Source organism: Eucalyptus grandis, chromosome 9 (genome assembly GCF_016545825.1).
Source record: "Eucalyptus grandis isolate ANBG69807.140 chromosome 9, ASM1654582v1, whole genome shotgun sequence".
NCBI lineage: Eukaryota > Viridiplantae > Streptophyta > Magnoliopsida > Myrtales > Myrtaceae > Eucalyptus > Eucalyptus grandis.
In genome coordinates, this window is record NC_052620.1 from 21,383,666 (window position 1) to 21,409,919 (window position 26,254).

Genomic DNA, 26,254 nt, shown 5'->3' on the forward strand with positions numbered 1-26,254 from the left:
GCTCAATTTAAAAAAAAATCACACCATTGCAATCAACATAAAATTCCGGTCATCGACTATCCCAGTCTAATTTTCGAAATATAATTAATTAAATAAATAATTACGAAAATTAATTAAATAATGCAAATAAATACCAAAAACGTATACTTAGGCCCGTAAAGCCTAATTATATGCCAGAACAGACCCGGAAAAATTTCGAGACTCGTTAAATAAATATTAGAGTTTATCTACTCGCTAATTACATAAAACTAACCACCTAACATGCATCGGTAATTAACTAATTCACTAAACCGTTCTAATTATCCACTAAACCAATCTTAGTATAAATTAATCAACCATTAAGCATCATTAACCTACTTAGCGAGGATTAGTGAGTTAAACTCACTTGATTAATGATCCATTCGAATCAAAACGACGGGGACGTGGCGAGGAACGAAAAGCTCCAAAGTGGTGATGCCAATGGGGCATGGATCGGGCTCGAAAATTGACTCGCAAAGCCTCATGGTGCTGCTGGATTTCCACACCTGTTGGGGCTGAACCAAATTACTGCAAACACGAGGGTTGACTGGCAGAGGTCCCTTCACGAATGTGAGGTAGCAACAGTAGAGAAACCAATGAAAAAGAAGCTACCGAATTGGTTGAGAGGGGCGGTTGAACAAAAGAGAGAGAGATGGAGGGCTTATGTGTCGGCCAAAAGGGGATGAATGTGTAGCAAATGATAAAAGAAAAGAAAGAAAGAAAGAAAGAGGGAAAGGAGAGAGGGTGGCCTTGGCAACGTGGGGGAGAAGATAAAGATGACTAAAAAGTCAAAGATAATGGGAGAGAAGTGAGACACGACAGAGAGAGAGAGGGGACGTCGGTTTGGGGGGATTCATGAGAGAGAGAGAGAGAGAGAGAGAGAGAGAGAGAGAGAGAGAGAGAAGAGGGAACGTGGGTGGCCGAAGGGAAAGGAAATAGAAAAATTAAAGAGAAAATCCTATAACTCAAAAAATCTTGGTCCCACTTGCTCTTGTTTAATCCAATTTGGTTCTAAAAATTCCCAAGCTAAAGAATTTGATCCTCACTTGCTTTCTTGCACCAAATTTCTCTCAAACAACAAGTCTTGGGCAACAAAAATGGCAATTTCCTTCAATTCTGACTTCTAATTCATTCTTTCTTGGAATCCGATTTTCTAAACAAACTTCTCCGATTGAGGTCCAATTTTGATGAAGAAAAAACCCACACAACTTCCATTCACCAAGTAACTCACGTCGAAGGCCAAAAATCTCTTCCATTTGGCCAATTTGAATTTTCGCTCGTTTTCCAAATTATCCGAAATGATTTTTCGTAAAAAATCTTGAACTCACTGAAATTCCTCGATAGATGAGTTGACGTTCCTAAAATGACCTGTGACATGATAGAACTTTCAATTTCTAAAATCGGGTTCAAATTTATGGTTAATTTCAATCAAGATGCGATTTTAGCGTGACTTAACCTACCCGGAAGCTTTTAGAAATTTTTAGCGCAAATGACTTGTGGTCGATTTTTTCGAGCCACAATGAACCTCTTCGACACATTGGCAACTCTTAGTGGTTATGAAAATCTTGAGGTTTCATTTACGGACATAGGGTACCAAAATGATAGAAAAATCAATCTAGTGCCGATCGACGACAATTTTGTAATTTAGTGTAATCACCCATATTTAACCACATATCTCAGTCGAACCGACCTATCTCTGATTTTTAATCAATCATACTGTGTTGTAATGATCTCGGCAAATGAACACGGTTGAGTAGCCGATTCCTAGTCGAATCCTCTAGTTTATTGCCTTAAAATCTTTTAATGACTTCCCCAAATAGTTTAGTTATCTCAAGAGTGATTAGTTCTGAGAATAGCACTAGAGGCACGTCGATGAAAGGCCCGATTTATTCAATTGAATACAAGATTGAAAATCCAGGATATCACAATACTTACCTCTAGTTTAGATAGTTTAATGTAGTAAAAAAAGCAAGTTAATACACAAGTGATATTAATAGAAATTGATAGATATTATAAGGATAAGAAATTAAAAACTTGTACAACGGGTATACCGTGTTACCAAGAAAAACAAGTGGTAGATGACAGGCCGTTACTTTCACTGTCAATGACGGCCCGTAACCTTGTCATTTTCCTTTTGCGAGAAGCTAAATTTGAGCATCTTCTTCTCTTTGTAGTAGCACCTTGCTTCTACTCTCTTTCCTTGCCACTCACTCACAGTTGCGCAGATGGGCAGATTGAGAGGAAAAAAAAAATATAAACCGTAGAAGTAGCAGTTGCGGGGACGGCGCTTAAGGGGTCATAGAGAAGAGAGAGCTCGAAGGGACAAGACAACTCTCAGTAACACCTAGCTAAAAATATAAGGAAAAGAGAATTCAACAAGAATTTCTTGGGCAATCGGACAAGCAAGTTGTCCGTTTCCTTCGAAAAATAATTTGAAGGTGCCGTATGCTTCTTATTTCCCAATACAAACAAAAGAAAACCTGTTTGCCGACGCACGTGATGGGTTTGTTTAACCCACGGGAATTGGAAAGAAGGAAGCGTATCTCCGTATTGGGCTTCGATTGGCTCAAATTTCGGTTCATGGAGTTAACAAATACAACGACTGGGGAGTAAAACGGAGAGGAAATCAGCATCATTATCTGGAAAATTGAAGATTTGTGGAGGCAAGAAGAGATGTATTGGTGCATGAAGTCTATAATAGATTGGTTAAAATGAGGGGATCAAAACACCAAATATTTCCATGCAACTACAATTCAAAGAAGACAGAGAAATAAAATTTCTATGCTTCAGCTAGATGATCAAACCTAGTGTAGGGATCCCGAGACTCTTAGTCATCATAGCCGCAACTATTATCAATCTTTATTCACCTCAATTGGAGACTAGAACTATCAACCAGTATTAGAGCAATGCCAAGTGGTGATCAACGAGGAGATGAATGAAGACTTGACTAAACCAGTCACAAAAGAAGAAGTAAAGGCTACTGTGTTTCAGCTAGGGGCTACAAAGGCACCGAGTCCGGATGGGCTAAATGGCTTATTTTACCAGAATCATTGGCCAATCATCAATGACAACATTTTCAGCATGGTACAGTCCTTCTTCAATCAAGGTACGTTTGAACCAAAGCTTAATAGAACACACATTACTCTCATTCCTAAAGTAACAAACCCAGAGAACATCACACAATTCAGACCTATAAGCCTTTGCAATTTCAATTATAAAATTATAGCAAAAGTGTTGGCTAATAGGCTGAAACCATTGCTGCCAATGATAGTTTCTGAAGAGCAAACAACTATTATAAGTGGCAGACAGATCCAAGACAACATATTTATTGTCCAAGAGGTGATTCATCAACTAAGGGTGAGAAGGAGGAAGCGTAATTTCCAAGCCATTCTAAAACTAGACATGCAAAAAGCATATGACAGAGTTGAATGAGACTTTTTAAGTGCTTATATGCTAAAGTTGGGATTCCATGAGAAATGGGTCAAGTGGATAAAGTATTGTATCTCATCGGTATCTTTTAGCATATTACGTAATGATGAACCTTCAGCAAAACTAGAGGAATTCGACAAGGGGACCCCCTCTCCCCCTACCTATTCATCATTATGGCCAATATCCTCTCGACCCTAATGAGCAAATCTGTACAAGATTGAAGTATAAAAGGGTATTCATCTCAATTCTACATACTCAGCTCTCTCACATCTCTTTTTTGCTGATGATGCCGTTTTCTTCTTAGATATCACGATAAGAGAAGCCTAGAGTGTATCCAATGTATTGAACCAATACTGCTACGTGTCCGGATAAGCTATAAACCTCAATAAATCAGGCCTTTTCTTTAGGAGAGATTGTCCTCAGAATCTTAAACAGAACCTAGCAGTAGAACTGAGAGTGCCTATCTCAAAAAGTCTAGGAAAATACCTCGGAATCCCATCCGACTAAGGAAGAACAAAAAAGCAAATGTTTGCTTGGATCCTTGCTAAAGTTGAAAGAAAACTTGAAGGGTGGAAAGAGAGATTGATCTTGAAGGAGGGTAAAGAAATTCTTATCGAGACAGTTATTCAAGCCCTTTCCCAATATGCAATGTCCATCTTTAAAATCCCAACTTCTATTTGTCACACTATTGAGAATATAGTGGCCTCCTTTTGGTGGAAACATAATGTACCTAGAAGAGGAGTTCAATGGAAGAAATGGGAAGATCTAAAAATCAGGAAGGATTATGGAGGCCTTGGCTTTAAAGACTTGGTGGATTTTAACAAAGTTATGTTGAGAAAACAAGCTTGAAGGATTGTCAAACAACCAAACTCTTTATGGTGCCAAGTGCTAAAAAGTATGTATTATCCTCAAGGTGATTTTTGGGCAGCAAACAAAGGTACTCGTCCTTCATGGGGATGGCAAAGTTTATTGGTGGGGAGAGATGCAATCGAACCTGCAACTAGATGGAAGGTTGGTGATGGACAAAAAATACGAATTAGAGAAGATAGATGGCTGCCTTTTGGAAGAATCATAGGCCAAGCAAATAAAGAAGACCCAAGAATGGTGGCTGATTTAATTGACAAATATACAAAGGCATGGGATATGCATAGAGTAAATGAACTTCTTCCGGAAAATGTAGCAAAAGAGATCCTCGCTCATCCTCTTAGTCTGCACCCCCACTCAGACAAACTAGTGTGGACAGCAAACAACTCGCATTCATATACTGTCAAGAGTGGCTATAACCGAATACATAACCCTACCGATCCCTCCACCAAACAAAACTCATCTCCTTCTTACCAAATACCAAAGTCACTTTGGAACGAGATATGGAGGCTCCCAACTTCCCCCAAAATTAGATTCTTACTTTGGAATATATGTAGCAACTTTCTCCTAACAAAGGAAAATTTGTATAGAAGACAAATGATACTTGAACCAACTTGCCAGATCTGTGGCCAAGCTCCAAAGACAACAGAGCACATCTTCATCCTTTGCAACTGGACAAGAATGTTATGGTCAGCCCCTGACTTTCAAGCCGACACAAATCCAGCAAGTATCACTCGAATTGATAAATGGATCTTAGAAAACCTTACCTCAAGGGTTGGATAAGAACTGAAGACTCATTTTGCTGCTTTACTGTGGCAGATTTGGAAGACCTGCAACTTAGTGGTCTTCCAAGGGAAGAAGCCCGACCCTCTTTGCACTCAAACAAAAGCTCGAATAGTAGCAGATCTTTGCACGAAATGGCTCGCCAAGGGGAAGAAAGGAATTAGTCGACAACAAATAGACCTTAGCAGCTCAAAAAATTGGAAACCACTTGACCCACAAACGCTGAAGGTGAGTGTTGACACGTCCTGGTGCAACTCGACACTGGAAGGCTCGGTCGCGGGAGTATGCCAGAACGCTGTTGGACTCCTTGTCACCAGTTTCGCAAAGAAGATCTATGCTCCGACCGCCTGGGTTGCAGAAACCCTAGCCGTGAGAGAACCGTTGTTGTGGGTAAAGGAGGAACGAAAAGCTCGAATTGCCCGAATTAATCTTCAACCGAAACTCCTAGCTAAAACTGATATGAAAGTGCTCTTATCTTCAGATAAATTATCTCTTGTTGAATGCTTATCAGGCCATGAAAAGCCCCTTTGGCAGGCACAATCCATTGTTGCTGATTGCACAGTCTCATGGCCTAGATGAGTGGCGTTTCTATCTTCCACAAGCCGAGGGAAATCAACAAGGTCGCGGATTGGGTCGCCACAGCCCACCGAGCCAATTCCCTTCCTAGTAATTGGGTTTATTTTCCTCCTTAGCCCTTAATCTCTTTACTATGTTTAGACTTTCCAACTAATGGTGCCCTTTTTGTGGGCTAGCAATGACATTCACTATCTTCCAACAAAAAAAAAAAAAAAACCAGTTTGGTGCAAAAATTACACAACATACAATTTTAGACTGTTTTATGTCAAAACTTAAAAGAACAATTACTTTGGTGCTAAAACTTTATGAACGTTTAATTCAGTGCCAAAACTTTCTAAGTGTCTATTTAAGTGATCCCGGTGACCTATGTCAGATTTTTCATAATCGGAGTCACTTAAGTGATCGCTCTTTGAAAATAGTGATACTTAAATGATCATTTGAATTTTATTTTTTTTAACTGAAGAGAGAGCCATATAGTAGATATGACACCATACCGTCCTTATCCCTTGAAAAGGTGACTCGATCCAATGTGGCAATATTAGCCAATAATATGATCAATTTGACGGATGTGGATAAAAATGAGTGCATTACATGGAACTAGAAAAACACCGCTCATCAAGTCTCAAATATAAAAGTCAGTAGCAAAGTATAAGGCCAAATGACTCTTCTTTATGTCAGCTTAGTATTATTGCGAAAAAAGCGATTTGAGCACATAAAAACAGAAAAAAGAAGATTAAATACCAGATTTAGGGTTTGATCAATGTGAATTATATCCAACCTCCAAATGCACCTTGACGACCCTCAATGCTGTCCTCACAATTTCTCGTAAAGGACATAGGGGAAAAATTCTAAACATTAGCCTTGACGGCACAAAGAAGCGTATCACCAATTAGAGCACAAGAAAAGGAAATATTACTTATATGCAAACCATCTTCTAATCATATTAGAAACTCTTTCCTTCCTTTTTACGTGATGGCTAAAGATTAAGACACAATTGTACAAGTAACGATAGCATATACTGTCAATGCCGAGAAGAATTTGCACAAGCAGTTTATCCACCAACGGGGAGTTATAATCATCAAATTATGGACGAGGCCAATTGTGTGAAGCCTCCTTTTATAATGGCGGTGTGTACTTTATTTTTCCTATGTTTAATAAGTATATTAGAAACATGAGCTACACTTAACAACCGAAAGGGTTGAATTAGTTTTGCAGGACAAGGCAGCAGCCTCCAATCAAGGCGTGCCACTTCCTGGGCCCGTGATTTGTCCGTTGGCATGTCTTAGTCTTATTATTAATAATAGGCTCATTGGAATGCTCACATGGCAACAAGAAATCATGAGCCGAAGGTTTTGACCCACACTGTGGCCTAAGGCTTGGATCTATGAACCGGACCTCACTTTGGCGACTTGATACTCTTAAAAATCATCAGCCACCATAATACCTCTTTGATTCCTAGACTTTCTAGTTATATTTACAAAAATTACTTGTAAGCAGTAAACTTTGGTAAATCTTCTCATTGTAGCAAGTTATTTCATATAATAGAAATCATTAGCAGTCAAGATCAATTGTTCTCAGTAAATTTTTTCGTCTCAATTAATATTACTTAAACAATCCCTTTTATTTGAACTATGAAGTCAATTAGCCGGTCATTCTAAACTTCCCCTTTTTTTTACCTGTTACAATCAATGCATACTGACAGGAATTCGAGCTATTTTTCTAAGAAAATGCTAGTAGAGAAGGACGTGACAATGATGTGCATTTAGACAGTTTATCATTATTCATTAATGGGCGGCACTATTTCCATCTCTATTTTAACTTCTTGTGTGTGTTGGAGCTATCAATTCTTTGTTGCTTATTTACCCAATTTTGACCTGTGTTTGTCCTTGACTTGTTGTTAACCTTCACGAGTTTATCTTCTGTAGTTAGGAGGCCTATAGGAATAGCAAGAATTTCCTTTATTCTCTGATTGTCAAACATACTGTTCAACAAGGGTTCATTGCATTTTGCCTCCTCTTTCAATCAAATCAATCACTTTAAGTGGCCAACCACTTTAAGTGGTTCATTCCTTGTCGAAGGGAAAGAGAGAGAAGAGGGAACGTGGGCGGCCGAAGGGAAAGGAAATAGAAAAATTAAAGAGAAAATCCTATAACTCAAAAATGTTAGTCCCGTTTGCTCTTGTTTAATCCAATTTCGTCCCTAAAAATCCCCAAGCTAAAGCATTTGATCCTCACTTGCTTTCTTGCACCAAATTTCCCCCAAACAACAAGTCTTGGGCAACAAAAACAGTAATTTCCTTCGATTCCAAAATCTACTTCATTTTTTTTCTCGGGATCCAATCTTCGATTGAGGTCCAATTTTGATGAAGAAAAAACCCACACAATTTCCATTCACCAAGTAACTCACGCTAGAGGCCAAAAATCTCTTCCATTTGGCCAATCCGAATTTCCATTCGTTTTCTGAATAGTCCGAAACGATTTTCCGTAAAAATCCCGAACTCACCGAAAATTCCTCGAAAGATAAGTCGATGTTCCTAAAATGACCCGTGACATGATAGAACTTTTAATTTCTGAAATCGGGTTCAAATTCGCGGTTAATTTCAATCAAACATGATTTTAGCGTGACCTAACCTACCCGGTAGCTTCTAAAATTTTTAGTGCAAATGACTCGTGGTCAATTTTCTTCGAGTCACAATGAACCTCTTCGACACATTGGCGACTTTCGGTGATCGTGAAAATCTCGAGGTTTTAATTACGGACACAGAGTACCAAAACGATAAAAAAATCAATCTAGTTACGATCGATGAGAATTTTGCAATTTAGTGGAATCGCCCACGTTTAATCACATATCTCAATCGAACTGACATATCTCTAATTTTTAATTGATCTTACTATGTTGTAATAATCTCAGCAGATAAACACGGTCAAGTAGCCGATACCTGGTCGAATCCTCAAGTTTATTGCTTTAAAATCTCTTAATAACTTTCCCAAATAGTCTAGTTATCTCAAGAGTGATCAACGCTAAGAATGGTACTAGAGGCGCGTTGATAAAAGGGCCAATTTATTCAATTGAAAACAAGATTGAAAATCCAGGATATCACAATACTTACCTCTAGTTTAGATAGTTTAATGTAGTAAAAAAAAAGCAAGTTAATATACAAGTGATGTTAATAGACATTGATAGATATTATAACGATAAGAAATTAAAAACTTGTACAACAGCTATACCATTTTACCAAGAAAAACAAGTGGTAGATGACCGGCCGTTACTTTCATTGTCAATGACGGCCCGTAACCTTGTCATTTTCCTTTTGCGAGAAGCTAAATTTGAGCATCTTCTTCTCTTTGCAGTAGCACCTTGCTTCTGCTCTCTTTGCCCGCTACTCACTCACAGTCGTGCAGATGGGCAGATTGAGAGGAAAAATATATATAAACCCTAGAAGTAGCAGTTGCGGGGACAGCGCTTAAGGGGTCATAGAGAAGAGAGAGCTCGAAGGGACAAGACAACTCTCAGTAACACCTAGCTAAAAATATAAGGAAAAGAGAATTCAACAAGAATTTCTCGGGCAATCGGACAAGCAAGTTGTCCGTTTCCTTCGGAAAATAATTTGAAGGTGCCGTCTGCTTCTTATTTCCCAATACAAACAAAAGAAAACCTGTTTGCCGACGCACGTGATGGGTTTGTTTAACCCACGGGAATTGGAAAGAAGGAAGCGTATCTCCGTATTGGGCTTCGATTGGCTCTATATCTCTCTCGCCAACAACCACGGCAAAAAAAGAAGAGAAGGAAACGTTCAAACTTTTGCTTCTTCATTCCCTCGATGAGAAGGTTCAACTACAAGCGAAGTGTTTTTGGACATTATCAATGGCTTCAACTCTGCGTCTCAACCTAACCCACCCTTCATCCTCAGTTTCCTCCAAGACCCGCTTCTCAGTCCCCATCTCCAAAAATCGTCCACTAGATTTCTCTCCCCCCCACCACTCAAGATGTAGAAAAATCAGTTCCCAGAAGAGGAGATGTACCCGACAAGTAAAAGTCACCGCGGTCGAATCCCCTGGGGTTCAAGCGAATAGCTCTGATGCCAAAAGCCCAGCGGCACCGAGCAAGAAGCTCCGGGTGCTTGTTGCCGGAGGTGGCATCGGAGGGCTGGTCTTCGCACTGGCAGTGAAGAGGAAGGGGTTTGAGGTGGTGGTGTTCGAGAAGGACGTGAGTACAATTAGAGGGGAGGGACGTTACAGGGGTCCAATTCTGATACAGAGCAATGCGTTGGCTGCTTTGGAGGTTATTGATATGGAGGTGGCTGAGGAGGTAATGAGGACTGGTTGTATCATTGGGAACAGGATTAATGGCCTTGTCGATGGGGTTTCTGGTACTTGGTGAGTTCACTTGGCTTTCGTCTGTTGATTTGCTTAACCTTTTTGGTTTTCCAATTGAAAGAGAAGGCGTGCGTTGAGAAAATACCCGGTGGTCATTTATTTACTAAGATCCACTTACAAATTGGCACATGCACATCAAAAACAAAATGGAAGTACGATTTTTCTCTCTTTTCCTCTTCATCCACCTCTCTTCCTCCTTCACACAGAACATTGAGTTGGACCTCCTCGCCTCCCCTGCCTGTCACCATCGGCAGAGTTGCTGGTGCCGAGTCTAGGCCGACCATTGCCCGGCATCCAAGCCAAGCCACCCTTGACCACCATGGCCATGGCGAGCCGATCGTGGCCATATCTAAAGGCATGGCTTTAGATTTGGAAGTTCATTAGACCTCTGGGCACAATGGTGTTTGTCGAGTTGAGTGACGCGGCCCATTAATTCAAGTTCGGGAATAGCATCGAACATTTTCATATTTTTTTAAGGACTAGATTTAACATGTATTAAAAGTCTAGACTTTGTTGAACAAATCAAAAGTTCCAAGACCATATTGCACAATGGAGTAAAATTTATGAACCACATTGAATAAATTAAAAGTTTAGAATTCACATTGCACATTGGACCAAAGTTCTGGAAACATTTGTGTCACTATACCAATTTTTAATTTTTGCTTTTAAATCAACATACACGCTCCAAACTATAATTGGATATGAGTAAGTAAGCACACAAATTATGTATATCTTCATGCATCTCTGTTGGCTGAGTGAGCGAAGGACTACAAAGTTACGGTTTTGTATCATGCAGTCTTAATTTACTGGAAATAAGAGTATGCGTGTATTATATATATTAATGAAGTGATTTGAGCCGGCGTTAGTGAGATTTTAGACCACTGGATTTTTCACAATGGGTTCAGTATATGAAGCTATCTATTATTATGCAAGCTGTTCTGAAATGCATAAGAATTTAGAGTACTACAAGTTTCGAAGTGGTTTGAGCCTGTGTGGACCTCTAGGATTTCGTAGTGGCTGGATGTATGAAGTGGCCCGTTCTCTGAATCTGACAATAACATCATCAATCTCATTACATTTTGGCTCTGTTTGTTTTACAAAATATATTATGTTGAAAAACATTTCCCTCATTTTTCTGCTTTTGGATCACTTAGAAAAATGAGTCAATGAAAAATTTATGTTTATATTAAAAAAATGATTTCTCCTATTAAAAATAAAAAATCATTTCCCAAAATATGATTAAGTATCAGCATTTAGACAAAAAATCTTGATACTGAGCAAGGGAATCCCAATGCCTGTGCTTGGGTCCTTAGCATCCAAGCCCAGGTCCACAAAGACTAGGCCTTGGACCCCAGTGACCATGCCTGGGCATTAGGCTCCTGCTTTAGGTCCATCGGGGCAGGGATAAGTTCCTTGATAGCCTAGCCCCACAAAGCCTAGGCCTAGGTCCCTTGAGGTATGGTCCAAGACATTGGTGTATGTGGCTGAATCCTTGGCGGATGTACTTGTACTCAACACTTATGTCCAAGTCACCGATTCTTAGCTTGGTCATTGATATTGAGCCTAGGTCTACAGAGGTTGAGCCCAACATCCCAGTGATCGTGCTCGAGTCCCTAATGGCCATGCTCAAGTACCCCATTCCCATGCCCGCATCATTGGTGCCTACCCCAAGTCCACAAAGATTGAGCCCAAGTCCTTGGTAGCCATGCCCAGGTACTCAACTCTCATGCCCAAGTTACTGACACTCGAGACCTAAATCAATTGAGGCCTAGGTCCCTAGAGAATCTTGGTGCTTGAGCACTCAACTCTCGTGCCCATCTCACTAGCATATGGGCTAGGTCTCTTGAAGCCTAGCCCGGGACGCAATGTCCATGCTTGAGTATCCCAATGACCATGCCTGGAATGCCAATGCTTTTGCCTGGGTCACCAAAAGGCTAAAGCCATCCCAGGTACTAGCTCCCACATCCAAGTCAAGATTTAGATCCATAAAAGCCTAATCCAAGACCTAGTGCTCTTTCCTAAGTCCCTAGCACTCATGCTTGGGTACTTGCATAGGTCATCTGTGCTCAGGGTATGGTCCAAAGAGGCTGAGCCCAATATCTCAATACGTGTGCTTGAATTCTTGGCAACCATGCTCAGCACCCTAGTGCCTTTGCTTGAGTCCTTGGTGGCCAAGTCTAGATACTCGACTCATTCGTCCAAGTAAGGGCTTAAGTCCAAAGAGGCTAGTCTTAGGCTTCTCGAGGTAGGGCTTGGGAAATTGGGCTCATCTTTAGGTGGCCAGCTCCTGCACCCAAGTCATTGGCACTAAGCCTCAATTCTCAACATCTAGGCCAAGTCCCCAAGGCTAGACCTAGGTCCCTCAAGATTGGGCTTAAGACCCCAGTGCCCATTCTTGAGTCTCAATGGCCGTGTCTTTGTACTTGACTGCCCTTCCCAAGTCATCCGAGCCTGAGTCTGGGTCTATCAATGCGGAGTGCAAGTCTTCAACACCTATGCTTGGGTTCCAAGTGATTGGGCTTGTGAAACCTTGGCTTTGGCGATCAGAAGCCTAGTAGCTGTGTATCCCTTATTTCGCACAAATAATGCATGCCATTTCTAAAAATAAATGAAGTATTCCTTTCCAAATAACGGAAAAAAAATTCCCGTTTATTTTTATATTTCAGCCAAACATTGCAAAATATTGTCATTTTCAATGAAAATGACTTCTTGGAAGAAACAATTCTAGAATTACCAAGTTTTTCGCAAAACAGGATAGAAATTTAAAAAAAAAATATGTACATAGAAACAAGCATTAATATATGGTATTGAGAGTACTGGGAAAAGAAAAAGGCACTAGTGGGGTCAGCACCGCCTCCTTCGCCATTCATGGTTTTGATTTCTTTACTCGATCAGAAGTTTACACATATCTCAGCGGAGGAACTTATTTTTGGAGAGAAGTCTCAGAAAGTGATATGCGGTTGGCTACAGGTATATCAAGATGGATATGTTCACTCCTGCGGTGGAACGGGGGCTTCCGCTCACTAGGATTATTAGCCGAATGTCCCTTCAGCAGATTCTCGCTCGAGCAGTGGGGGAAGATGTTATCTTAAATGACAGTAACGTGGTTGACTTTGAGGATGATGGCACGAAGGTGAATTTTACCACGGAGGCTTTTGAGATGATTTCTTCACCAACTAGTTTCAAGTTAATCTTGTTGATTGTTTATTGGCGTCATTTGACATTTCTCATCATGTCATTCCTATTACTGATTGAAGGTTGCTGTCATTCTTGGGAATGGACAGCGTTTTGAAGGTGATCTCCTTGTTGGAGCCGATGGTATATGGTCAAAGGTACTATGTTGTTCCCTGTCCTTTTCAAATAGAAGAGAAAATGCTTGCCCAATGAGGGAACTTAAAGTTTTTTGGTTCAACTTATCGTCCTAACATGATGAAAGAAAATCTAACGAGCACCGAATTAGATGTCCAGACAAAATGCATCATCCTATTCATTCTAGGCAAGTAAGGAAGTTTTGGGTCTAAGAATCATATGCAATATCGCCTGTTCATTCTAGTTCCTTCCATCATTAAAGAAGAGAGAGATAATTACGAAATCATTGTCTGCGAAAAATATGGCTGTAAAGTCACTATTCCTATCCTGTCATCCTGAGAGGTCTTTTATTTGAGAATAGGTGAGGAAAAGGTTATTTGGACCTAAGGATGCCACCTATTCAGGCTACACCTGTTACACTGGCGTCACAGATTTTGTACCGGCTGACGTTGAGACTGTCGGGTAAGTTCTAAAGCCTTTTCCTCTACTGTCAGTGTCAGGGTCATGAATTAGCTTGATTGGCATGGTATTAAAGGGAAGTTAATCGTGCCCTGGTATATGTTTCGATCTTCAAGCCTCTCACGAGATGTGTTATTCTTGCTCTGAAGGTTTCGAGTATTTCTGGGACACAAGCGATACTTTGTCTTTTCAGATGTTATCGCTGGAAAGATGCAGTGGTACGCATTTCACAAGGAACCACCCGGTGGTGTGGATGGTCCAAATGGTACATTTTTTCCTACTTTCAGTTGAAGATCCCAAGTTCAATCTGATTGTGCTTGTCATGTTTCGGAACTGATCTACACATTCCATGGTTTCTGTGAGGTTATCCTTTATAATCTACCTAAGTTCCACTGACCTGGTAGCAATTGGTTCGCACTAGCATGTCATTATCTTATTGACTTGTAAGCTTTTTTATTTTTTATTTTTTTTGCCCCTATCTTTTGTGGAGAAGCAGTATTTACTAGAGCTATATCTGTCATCATTAGTTTCATGGCTTGGACGTCGTTGTTGTGATTAGCAGCAGTGGATTCGACCAGATCTTGTAATAACCGTTCCTGTGATGTAATGCTGAGTATCTATTCACTTGTAATGACCATATCTTCTTTCATGTGACGATTCCTCAGGTAAGAAAGAAAGCCTCCTGAAAATATTTGAAGGTTGGTGTGATAATGTGATAGATCAAATACTTGCCACGGATGAAGAGGAGATCCTTCGACGTGACATATATGACCGGACACTGGATTTTATGTGGGGAAAAGGTCGTGTGACTTTGCTTGGGGATTCCATACACGCTATGCAGCCAACAATGGGACAGGGGGGATGCATGGCCATTGAAGTATGTTTCCAAAATTCAAATGTAATAAGTATTCTGTCAATAAGACTATGTCGCTTGCCATTACATGTTTGTGGTCAGTTGGTTCAAGAAATATTCCGATGTTTTCTTTTGTGATGTTTCAGTATATTTCTCATTGAGTTTCCCCCCTTTTATGAATCAGAAGATATCTGCTCTTTAGATTGTACATACATGCTTGGTCAATTTTTTGTGTAGAGGCGTGTTATAGTTAGCATGTTTTTCATCTGCTTATTTCTTTCCATTTGAGATCTTAAAACATCATGAAGGTTTGTACTCAAAGCTCGATTCAAATGCTGGAACATTGCCGTTGAAATAAAGCCAGTAATTGCTTTATCATATGCACAGGATAGTTACCAACTCTCCCTGGAGCTTGAGAAGGCATGGAAAAATAACACTTTATCTGGGACCCCGATTGATGTGGTTAATGCTCTGAAGAGGTAATCAATAGCATCTTTGTTGCATAATGCTCAGAATGTTAAGTTCCCGTGGAGACAATGTTAACTCTCAGATATTTACTCTCTTTGGATATATCTTGCTGTGACAAATGGGAAGACTTTTCTTTTTGGTTCTAAAACCTGTCAAGACTTACCAGCAACTATGCTCTGCTATTTGATGCACAAAACAAAGCACGGATGTTCAATCAGACTCTTGACACATTTATGCTCCATAGTGCAAGCAAGCAACCACCCCTGAATAAGCACACTATACTATCATAGTTCTAACTTCATAGAACGCCGTCTTTCTGTTTCTAGGATCCAAGTAAATAAAAGGGCTAGTATGAACACCTAGAGGGAGATGAATGGGTGTGAAAATAGATTTTTGCAAAATGCAGTAAAAATGCTTTTCTTTTAAACTTAGTTTGACTGACTACGGACTTTGCAAAAAGATTCAGACTTTAACAACTATTTCAAAATACAGGAGTATATCATAGCAAATAAAGTAAAGGAGTTTAAGGAAGAGAAAAATAAACACAAGATTTATAGTGGTTCGGCTTAGATCAAGCTTACGTCCACTCTCTCATGCTGTCAGCCTTCTAGCTGATTTCCATTATGAATCGAAAGAGAATGTTACAGTCCTGTGATCTCAATTTTTCAATGAGGTGATTCTACTGCTCTCACACAATCACTTTCTAGAGTTTCTCTCTTTCAAATACAAGTTCAAGTACTAAATGATGAAGGACAAGTGATTCGGTAGCTTCGACTTTCGAATTCTTCTTTCACACTCTTCTAGGAATGACTTGAAAAACCTCCTTAAATACTCTCCCATGCCTTCTTGACCATTGGCACTTTTCAAGAGGAATTCTTCCAATCAACTCGTTGGATAGAATCAATCAGGGAGATCTCGAGCCGTTTGAAAATTGAGATGAAAGCCTGTCAATCATGTTCGCCCATACAATCAAAATCTTGATTTTCATAAGTAGATTTTTTCCAAATAAGCTTGCTTTCCAAAATGATTTGCTTCTTTGAAATTGATTCCAATTAAGTTAACCAAGATGGTAGGTGATATTTCCAACTAGAAAGCCTGATATATCTTGTACATACTGAAACCTTGAAGAAAATAATCATGAGTCTGATTAAGTCTTCATTCTTGCGTTCAGTTTGGAACTTATCAGAGTGGGCAAACTTCTTATATAAGATAGACTTTGACACAGAAGTCTGGCATTCTTCAGAATAGAACTTAGATAAGTTTTGTTAGCTTCAAAATATCATAAGAGTTTTCTCCAACAGTAACAACATCAATTTAGTTTCTAGAGTAAGTGCATGCTAGAAGACATATTTAATACCCTTTTTATCTTTTGTATGCTAAGCTTGCTCAAAGTTTCAATTTGTCAGTCAACTTAGCTCCAAATTTCTTTTGGAATTTCCTCCAGCTACGAGAAAGCCAGATGGCTGAGAGTTGCTGCCATCCATGGAATGGCAAGAACGGCTACGCTGATGGCCTCACTGTACAGAGGTTATTCAGGTGTGGGACTTGGTCCACTCTTGGTAGGTACTTGTCAAAGAATCAGGCTATAAAAGCAAACATTATGTTGATATGGTCCTTCAATCATTGATTCTCACTATGTTTCTGACGAAGCTTCAGATACCACATGCTGGAACAGTTGGGAGATTCTTTATAGCAATCGCAATGCCCTTGATCCTCAACTGCGTATTGGTTGGTAACAGGTCAATCTTTGGAACGCTGGCTTTCTTTATAATGATCCTGCAACTGCAGAATAAAACTTGCGATAAATTCTTTGGAACACTGTTCTTTTTTTAATGTAATTGGACTGAAGCTGGAGGTATGGTTTTTGACAGCTTGAAACTCGAGGGGAGGACACTATGTTGCAGACTCTCAGACAAAGTATGATCCCTGCATTCCTGCAAATTATTACAGGAATTTAAAATTTATAGCTGATTCAGTCCATTGTAAATACTTGATAAAATCATCAATGTTGAAGCTAATGAATATAAAACACGTGATGAAAGGCAAATGATCAGTTAAGAAGATGGTTCAAAGATGATGATGCGCTGGAGCGTGCTATGAATGGGGAGTACGTATTTGAGCTTTGCGTTTATTTGTTCAGTTCCCACCATATTTACTCTTTGTGACTGCAAGTCACTGTTTTTTCATGCACTTGTCATGTATTTCGCCCTTTGCAGATGGCTTCTTTTACCTTCTGGAAAGGAGACTAGTCCACAGCAACCTATTTGTTTAGGTAGAGATGAAAGCACCGGGTGCATAATTGGGTACGGACTAGTGTCTTTTGGCTCTCCTAGTTTTTGTGTAGTATAGAGGTGGCATAGTACCGAGTCAGCTTCCTGCAAGTTGGGGAATGACTCTCAAAAAGCAATTTCATGCTGCATCTTATTACCAAGTAATGTGCCCTAGGCATCGCTTTACATTAGTTTCACGACACTGGCCTTCCGTATTCTTGTTAAGAATAGCTTCTTGGGTTTATAGGAGCGAACAGAATGATGATCTTCCCGGAGTTCCGGTGACAATACCTTTGCCACAGGTGAATGTTCATTACATTTTTGTTTTCTTCACACCTTTCCACTTCACTTTATCTGAGTTGCATGCATTCTTGTCTCAGATTTCAAAGGTACATGCTCAGATCAGCTACAAGGATGGTGCTTTTTTCGTGACTGATTTGCGGAGTGAACATGGTACCTGGATCACCAAGTAAGCAGCATGGAAAAGGGTCTTCTTTGTTTATTTTTCTCCTATCGTTCACCAAGTTTTTAGTTGTAGGATGTTACGAGATCGCTTTTGCAGTAATGCCAGGCATCGGTATCGTGCAACTCCGAATTCTCCGGCTAGGATTCATCCCTCAGACATCATCGAGTTTGGTTCAGACAAGAGGGTCCGTATTTTCGTTTTAGAGTCTGTATCGTAATAGCAACACTACTGATTTCTTCCATAGTTTTTCCCCATCAAAGTTTACTGATCCTCCTCGGTTCCAGCTTTGCTAACAAACCAACTATGCAAATCTGTCATTGCTTATTGTAGGCGACGTATCGCGTGAAAGTCGTGAGGTCTCCTTCGAAAATTCCAGAGGCTGAAAGAAGCAGAATGCTCCAGGAATCATGATAAGCAGGAGTTCAGCATTCGATTTGTGCAGCGATTAATTCCAAACACATTGGAGTCAAAGTGATATAGAGCTTGTTAAAGAATCTCACATGGCTTGACAATAAGGTTTTTTACACTATTTATATACATATGCGGTCTCCCTCTTTCTATCATTTTAACCTTTTTTGTCAAACTTTTTAATATAACATGAGAGCCGAGTTTTGCTCACCTTATTTGAGCATGCGACTCCTCACTCATAAAATTCCATGCTATTCCTAATTCAGCTTGCACATGAGAATAGTGTTAAAGTATTGATGGGAAATTATCAAAAAATTCTTAAACCTATTGTTAAACCTTTTAATTGTGCCAATTGAATTATGAACATTTTCATATTTTGTCAATTGAGTCAATCCAATTAATGTTAATAATTAGCCAATTTTTAATTATATCTTAATAGTTTTTGGAATTTTTATAATTTTTATGGTTTTTTCTTTTTTGTTTCCTTTTCTTTACTATTATTTTTTGGGCCCCTTGTTGGCCTGGGCAAAAGCCACAACACCCTTGCCTGATGCCCTCGTTGGCCAAAGTGAGGTTACATGAGCCCTTGCCTAAATCTGGCAAGGCCATAGCACCCAAGGGTCATTGGCCCTCACTCCAAAAACATATTACAAAAAAGAAGTAAAGAGAAGCGAAAAAAACATAAAATTAAAAATATTATTAAAAATATCCACATGAGTGCCGGCCACCAGTCATGTCACATAGGACGGTAGATGTCCACGTTAACAATCTTTGATCAAAATTAACCAGAATGATTCAATTGGCAAAATATGAAAATATTTATGACTCAATTGACACAATTAAAAACTTTGGAACTGAATTGGTAAAAGTGTAATAGGTTTAGAATTTTTTTTTAGAATTTTTTGTTATTTGACTACAAGTTGTATATGCTGTTTGTTTACATAGAGTCTTCCTCCATGTATTAGTTTAAGTTTCTAATGAATGAAAGTGTAGCTTGACAATTTCCAACACAAGTTGAATTTCTCACACGAGGAATACATAAATCAAGAAACTTCAAATTGTACGTTGCTCTTTTTTATCAAATCATTACCCAATTTGTCCTAAAACTATTGTACGAATACCAATTTAGTTATAACTTTTGCGCAAAATTCCAATATAGTCTTCTCAGTTGTTACCTCTAAAATTGTTGACATAGTGTCCAGTTATCGTCAGCCGTCTTATGTAACACGATGATGTGGATAATTTGTAGATTGTTATGTCAACATTTTCTGATGGCAATTGGTGAGAAGAAGCACATTAAAATTTTGCGTAAAGGTTTATGACTACATTGACAAAATTCAAAAAGAAAAATTATAAATGAATTTACATCTGTATATCTCTTTTTTTTAACCACATAGTAGTTATCAGAATAGTCCAATACAACTTAATTTGGATGATATTTTCCATACATCAACGGTAATTAGATGAAAATTCTTCAATCATGTATTTGTTTGCTGGCCATTATTATCAGCATCGATGTCATTGTTGTTCTTTTAACATGAGATATTTCAATGAACACGAAATGAACAATGTCCCACGAAATAATGATGCTTAGTTTGATGAATATTTGATAATTCATATGCTGATACAAAGTATTCGGTGAGCTATATTGTTTACCTAGGAAAGAGAGAATAGAAAACATTTGAAGTATGAAAGATTAGATAAATTTGCTATATAAAATTAAAAATTTATAGGTGTATATGCAATAGGAGAGATTAACCTTATCATTTTGTATAATATAATATTTAGACTCAAGATAAATGTTTAAGATTATTGTCGTGTGATTATTGTGATTACTTTTGTGGAAATTTTTTTTTGACAAATACCAAATTTTTAAAAAAAAAAATAGGGTTAATACTTTAAAAATCCCAAATTAGTATATATGTGACAATTTTATCCCAAACTAATTTTTTGACCACTAAAAGCCTTAAACCAATACATCTTTGACCAATTTACCCCAAAGTGGTATAGTTGTAACAAATTTACCCTCTATTAGTTTCTGTTAAATTTTACTGTCAAATTACTAAATTGAATGACATATGACAGTTGACTAGTATATCAATTTGAAATTTTATTCTTTTTTCGTGGTATTAATCTAATTTAATGAAGAGTATGTTTGTCGCAAATGTATCAGTTTGAGGTTTTTTTACGGTCGAATTAGTTAGTTTGAGGTAAATTTGTCACAAGTGTACCAGTTTATGATTTTTTTTTATAATCAGTCGTATTAAATTTATCATTGATATACCAGTTTAGAGTTTTTCATAGTCAAAAAATTATTTTGATAAATTTGTCACAAGTGTACCGATTTAAGATTTTTCTGGGTATTAACCCAAATTTTTAATAGAATTAATTCATCCGGAAGTTATGAGAAAATAAAGTAGTCCACCAATTTATTCCCTATCCAAAAGATCCAATATTTTCTTTGTTTTTTCCTTTTTTTTGTTATTACATACTATTGTACCCTTACAATTAATTCTTCTAGAAAATATACTCTCTCGCGTGCGCACCCACCCACACAATTTCACTTCTTGGGCCATTTTCGATGTCAGGTAAGGAAACATTTGCCTTTTGGAGATATTATTGTAGATAAATAACATGTTGTAGGGCAATTCCTAGAATGGTTACGCCAAAGGTGGAGAAAAGTTCTATTTTTGTAGGTTGTATATGTGCTGAGCGATGAGTTGATGCCGTTGCCTCTGTTATTGCGGATTACTGATAGAAGGTGAAAAAAGGTGTGATCTGATATATTTTTTTCTTTTTTTGGTGGTCGAAAAGTGGTCTGATGGTTTTGAGTTGTATATTTGGGTTGGGCTAGAGGTAATTGGGCCAATGGATCAATTTTTTGGGCCGTTTCTTAGGTAATTGGGACATTTATTGGATCTTTGGATCAATTGGAGGGTCATTTGTGGACTGTACGAGAGATGGGGACATGTCGTGGACCTTGTCCAGCTACTGATGCGTTTGTGCAATGAAATGATATTTGCTTGCCCAGAAAAAACATATGTTGTGGAGCACATGGATATGTGATAAAGATTCCATTTATTTTGCAGAATATAAATAATTTAGAAAATATTTTGTTAAAAATGATCATTTATATTGTTTACAAGCATGAATGAAAGAATAATATTTCATAGTCTACAAAAATATTTAGATATAAATTGTTGTCGATAAAAAAAAAAATTGTGGCTAATTAATTCAAGCGATTATTTCTAGGAAAATATTTTTCAAAATTATTCATTTCTCATGAAACAAATGAAACATAATATTAACTTATAGGAAAAAAAGTCACCAAAAACCCCAAATTTGTCCAAAGTGATAAATTTATCCTAAACTCTTTTTTTTTTTTTGTGACACAAAAATACTTATTTTTTTGTGACACATTTAACTCAAAAACTCTTTTTCATGACACATTTATCCCAAATTATAAAGCATTTTTGTCTTTTACTTTTTAATTTTTTTTTTTTTTTTTCTTCTTCTCCTCTCATGGAGGGAAGCCGACTCGGCGCGTCGGGCCCCTCGTCAACGTCGGGCGAGGGCAGCCCTCGCCTATTGCCCTTGCCTAGGTTGAGCGAGGACAGCCCTCACTAGGGCGGCCCTCGCCGGATCTGACTGGGGCTGTCCTCACTTGACGTTGGCGAGGATGGCCCAATGCCTAAGTTCGGCTTCCCTCCGCCATGGCCCCAAGGGAAGAGAGAAGAAGAAAAAACAAAAAACAAAAAGACAAAAATGCCGTTGGCCATAGAGTTTGAGGTAAATGTGTTACGATTGATAAGTTTGGGGGTTTTTTATGTTACAAAAAAAAAGTTTAAGATAAATTTGTCTTTCCGAGTAATGTTTGAGGTTTTTGGTGGCTTTTTTCCTAACTTATGATGTTGGATTATTCAAACCTGTGACTATATACCCCAAGATAGTAGCCTCGATAGACAAGAGAATGATGAGTCTGAAAAAAAGCCATCGAGGACTATGGTGACTAGTGGAGCCGTGGAGGTGCATTGGATGCATGATGGCGGCTCGATGATCATGCGGTGGTGGTGTGGTGGTTGGCGGGCAAGTCGTGACCGAGAAAATGGTAGAGAGGGACAGAAGATGCATCTTGACCGTGAGCATGAGGGAGAGAAGGTAGAGAGACTCGGGAGAGATAGAACGTAAGGGAGAAAAAGAGGAGAGACGACGAAGGCTTTCGGGCCGGTTGGGACAAGCAAGTTTTAGAATCTAAAACTCCAAGGGTTGGACTCACCCGCATATTTGACCTAGCTATGATTTTGCTTTCTATTATTACTTTAGTATGCAGTCTAATGACACCATAATCTCTATTCCTTAACAATTATTATGACCTTTTCAAGAGAAAGCAAAATTCACACACAGCCAAAAAAAAAAAAAATGCAACCTAAACTCACAAAGCAACCTCAAGTGCAACTCTAACATTTAGCACAGCCCACCAACACCCAAACCCTAGCTATCACCAGTCAATTTCTCACCGAAGTCAATGGCTGTAACCTGTCCCAAACTGACAAAACACTTTTTAGACTGAGCTCCTTAGGCGGTGATCCAAAAATGTCATGCGCCTATGCACAAACACCACACAAAGGTATCGATCTTGAGCTGGTCCCTTACAATAACTCGCCAGTCGCCTTTTGCTCCCGTGATCCCATCCCGCCACCACCACCACCATCATCACATAGCAACATCTCGGGCACAAGCGTCCAAAACATCCCCATTCTAATGTCAAACGTGTGGTCGCTATCCTGAATCTTTCCCTTTGAATTTGCCACTCCGGACCCAAGTGCACCTGTCTCGCAATGTCGTGAACAGGCCTCAACATGTCCGGACACCCTCTTGCCTAGGCAAGTCAGAGAGAGAGAGAAAGGGGGGGGGGGGGGTGGTTGTGTTGTGGCGCATTTTCGCGTGGGACACGATTGGCCAATCGGCCACCACCACGACCACCCCTTGAGCAGACAAGGGTTGGACTTTGGGTCGGTGGTCGAGTGTCGAGTGTCATTTCTTGTCCCTAGGGTTTCGTCTGGGGCCGAGGGGAGGATGGCGGACAGATGGATCTTTGAGGTCGAATTTGTCACGATCCGTCGTCCTACTTCATCTGCTGATTCATCCTAAATGAAAAGAAAAAAAAGATGGATTCCGCAGGATTGATGACAAATAAAGATAGGATCTTAAGAGTTGGATCGCTCAAAGTGGGGGTTTGATTTCATGGGACTTTTTAAAGTCTTTGCCGTGTCTTCGAACCAGCAGACAAAAGGCTAGGCTACTGGTGAATTGGCCCAGCTCTTTCGTCACCCCCATGGCCCTCATTCAAATCCTCGAGCGTCCAAAAAATTGTTGCTCTCTTGGCAAAGGATTCGACTTAGATGCGTATATTTCGCAGAAAATAAATGATTTGAAAAATATTTTTTAAAAGATAATTGTTTAATTCAATTACAAAGAATGAAAAACATTTTTCATTGTCCACAAAATTCCACAAACTGTGTAGAAATAAATTATTATCAATAATAAAAATATTATTTATTGACTAAATTATTTTAAATGATATAAACTATCATTATATTTTTCAAATAATTCATTTTTTATGAAACAAGCAAAACTTTTGATGAAGGAGAATTTCACTCAAACACGTGTGTGTGTGTGTGTGTGTGTGTGTGTGTGTGTGTGTGTAAAAGATCTTGGGGGAAGTCAGAGAATTCCCTTTTTCACAATCCAATTAGCCTTTGAAGTTTCGTTAATCTTGTCGGATGTTCTTTTTTATCCATTGGGTATTTATGTTTAAGATGGATCCTATATTTTGTCATATAAACCGTTGTCTTAATTAAAAAATAATAATAATTCTTATTAAATGGCCGACATTCAAGTGGAGAATAGAGAAGGGACATATTTTTGGCCAATAACGATAGACACTGAAATGGTAGAAAAGAAGGGAGAGGGAGGGGGAGAGAGAGAGAGATTTCAATCACAAGGAAAAGAAGCACGTGAGGAAGATGAGTGGCGGTGGGGCGACACGTGACTCCCAACGGTAAACAAAGGAGGTGGTGGGCTGGTGGCAGCGACCGTTGGAGACTTCAATAAATATATATACATATATATAATGAATATCTACTGAAGAATCAGAAATTACTTCAATAAAAAAAATTGAATAAAAGATAGCAATTTGGGCATAGTGATTTTCTGGTGCCGACTATTTTCTAGCTGACCAATATATTTTTCTGGGGTATTTTCTTTTCCCTTTTATTTTGCTTTGCTTCTAAGGTTCTTTCCAAGTGGGTCCCCACACTTTGGCCCTATCCCAAAAAAAAAAAAAAAAAAAAAAAAAAAGAAAAGAAAAGATACGGTCCCTATGGGCCCATGGCAAATTTATCAAGCCTACTTATTTGACTTTCTAGGCAATGGAATCATGAAAAGTTGACTTACCCATCATAGAAGAAAAATAAATATTTTCATTACCACAATACATTTTGTAGCATTTTTTTTTTTTTTTTGGTAAAGAACATTTTGTAGCATTGTTATAACTTAGCAAATGCCATAAAATCTAACCACGGGATATTCACCCTAGTGGCTACTCTTTCAATTTGAGAGGGGGAGGTGGGGGGTTCAAATCCACATCTCTTCATGGAGAATTGAGGTAGAGACGATTTCATTTTATAGTGGATTTTGATTCTTACACCCTATAAGGAGGCAGGGCAAAAATCTGAATATTAAAGTAGGACCGACCAAAAAAAAAAGTGCCATAAAATCTCTCTTCTACTATTTTTCTTTCTCTGTTACAAATCGATGCAACGAAATCTAAATCTAAGGTAATTTGTACATTGAAATAAATTTGCACATTGAAAATATTATGAATTGGTTTTTTTATTAATTAGGTTGAGCTGATTAGCTGTACTACTGTAGGCCTATAGAAACATTTGTGATTGGTGAAGTCTTTATCCAGGTACTTTCATGAGAACTTTTATATATATTCCACATATATTTTTTTATTGCTTTTTTTTTTTTTTGTATTTCCTTGATAATTCCCTTTGCTTGTCTATGGATGTGGAGACCTACCGTTGGAAGATTTCGGCTGTAATCCGCCACCCGCCACGCAAAGGTTTTAAGCATAGCCGATTCGGCAATAGCCTATGTTTACATTTTTCCACTTTCTTCGTGTATCTTTGTTTTATGGAATGTGCATATGTTTTTCATATATCAAAGAAATTATGAATAACATGAATCATAATATAAATAGTATTTGGGATAAGAAGGACCTACAGGGAAAAATCTCATCTTGATCCATATCCATCGAATTAGGTTGTATTACAGTTATTATATGAGATCTAAGAGAGCACTAGCAGCAGTCACCTCCCCATGCGACCGGCAACATGTGAGAGAGGGTGCAAGAAGTTACCATGGCTTATCTCTCAATTTCTTGCGTTGCTAATAGAGATTCCTACATAGCAATTTCATGCCATATAAGACGTATTAGCATCATATGTGCCAATAAGGCTATGATGCTTGTATTCATCTTGTCCATATCAGTACTCCAACGGACTAACTTAACCGAAGAAGTCACGGTGAACTTCTATGAAAAGCACATGGACTACTCTGAACAAAAGAGAAGAAGGTAGATGGAGAATTTGGAAAATTTTGAGTGAGAGCATGACAAAGATTGTGAGTGATATTTTATCTCAATGTAGGTTGTCATATATAATGATGCGATCTACCAATAGTAGTGATTGAGTGAAAATGACACGCCGCCATACCGAATTAACTACTATGAAGTGATTAGTTCAAGTTCAACTATCAAGACATTCATAATTCAACTCAACAACTCCTGATTATATATAGTCCACCAACTATAAGTTTGAATGCTTGATAATAGTTGAGATGATGCTTTGCCTAGCCTACCCAATTTTCCAATAGAAATCAATGAGAATTATGAGAGTCCCCAACTAAC

The 26,254-nt window shown here is 38.6% G+C and overlaps 1 protein-coding gene across 2 annotated transcripts; it reads left to right on the forward strand.

The window, feature by feature from the left end:
- Positions 1 to 9,421: 9,421 nt before the first annotated feature.
- LOC104418569 (zeaxanthin epoxidase, chloroplastic) lies at positions 9,422 to 18,551 on the forward strand. Of its 2 annotated transcripts, none has more exons than XM_010029947.3 (16): positions 9,422 to 10,046; positions 13,017 to 13,179; positions 13,304 to 13,378; positions 13,717 to 13,817; positions 13,964 to 14,079; positions 14,480 to 14,691; positions 15,055 to 15,146; positions 16,580 to 16,694; positions 16,786 to 16,874; positions 17,007 to 17,052; positions 17,178 to 17,242; positions 17,352 to 17,438; positions 17,653 to 17,707; positions 17,786 to 17,874; positions 17,968 to 18,055; positions 18,202 to 18,551. In XM_010029947.3, the coding sequence occupies exons 1-16, from the start codon at positions 9,535 to 9,537 to the stop codon at positions 18,280 to 18,282; spliced, it is 1,986 nt and encodes a 661-aa protein (XP_010028249.2). In that variant the 5' UTR covers positions 9,422 to 9,534; the 3' UTR covers positions 18,283 to 18,551. The 2 variants fall into 2 exon arrangements, with proteins under 2 accessions (XP_010028249.2, XP_010028250.2); XM_010029948.3 differs by having other exon boundaries at positions 9,423 to 10,046; positions 16,792 to 16,874.
- The last annotated feature ends 7,703 nt before the right edge of the window (positions 18,552 to 26,254 follow it).

Coding starts and splice junctions, on each gene's coding strand:
- LOC104418569 (XM_010029947.3), top strand. CDS start 9,535: ATGGCTTCAACTCTGCGTCTCAACCTAACCCACCCTTCATCCTCAGTT. Junction 16,695..16,785: donor TGGGACTTGGTCCACTCTTG/GTAGGTACTTGT, acceptor TTTCTGACGAAG/CTTCAGATACCACATGCTGG. Junction 17,439..17,652: donor AGCACCGGGTGCATAATTGG/GTACGGACTAGT, acceptor TTGGGTTTATAG/GAGCGAACAGAATGATGATC.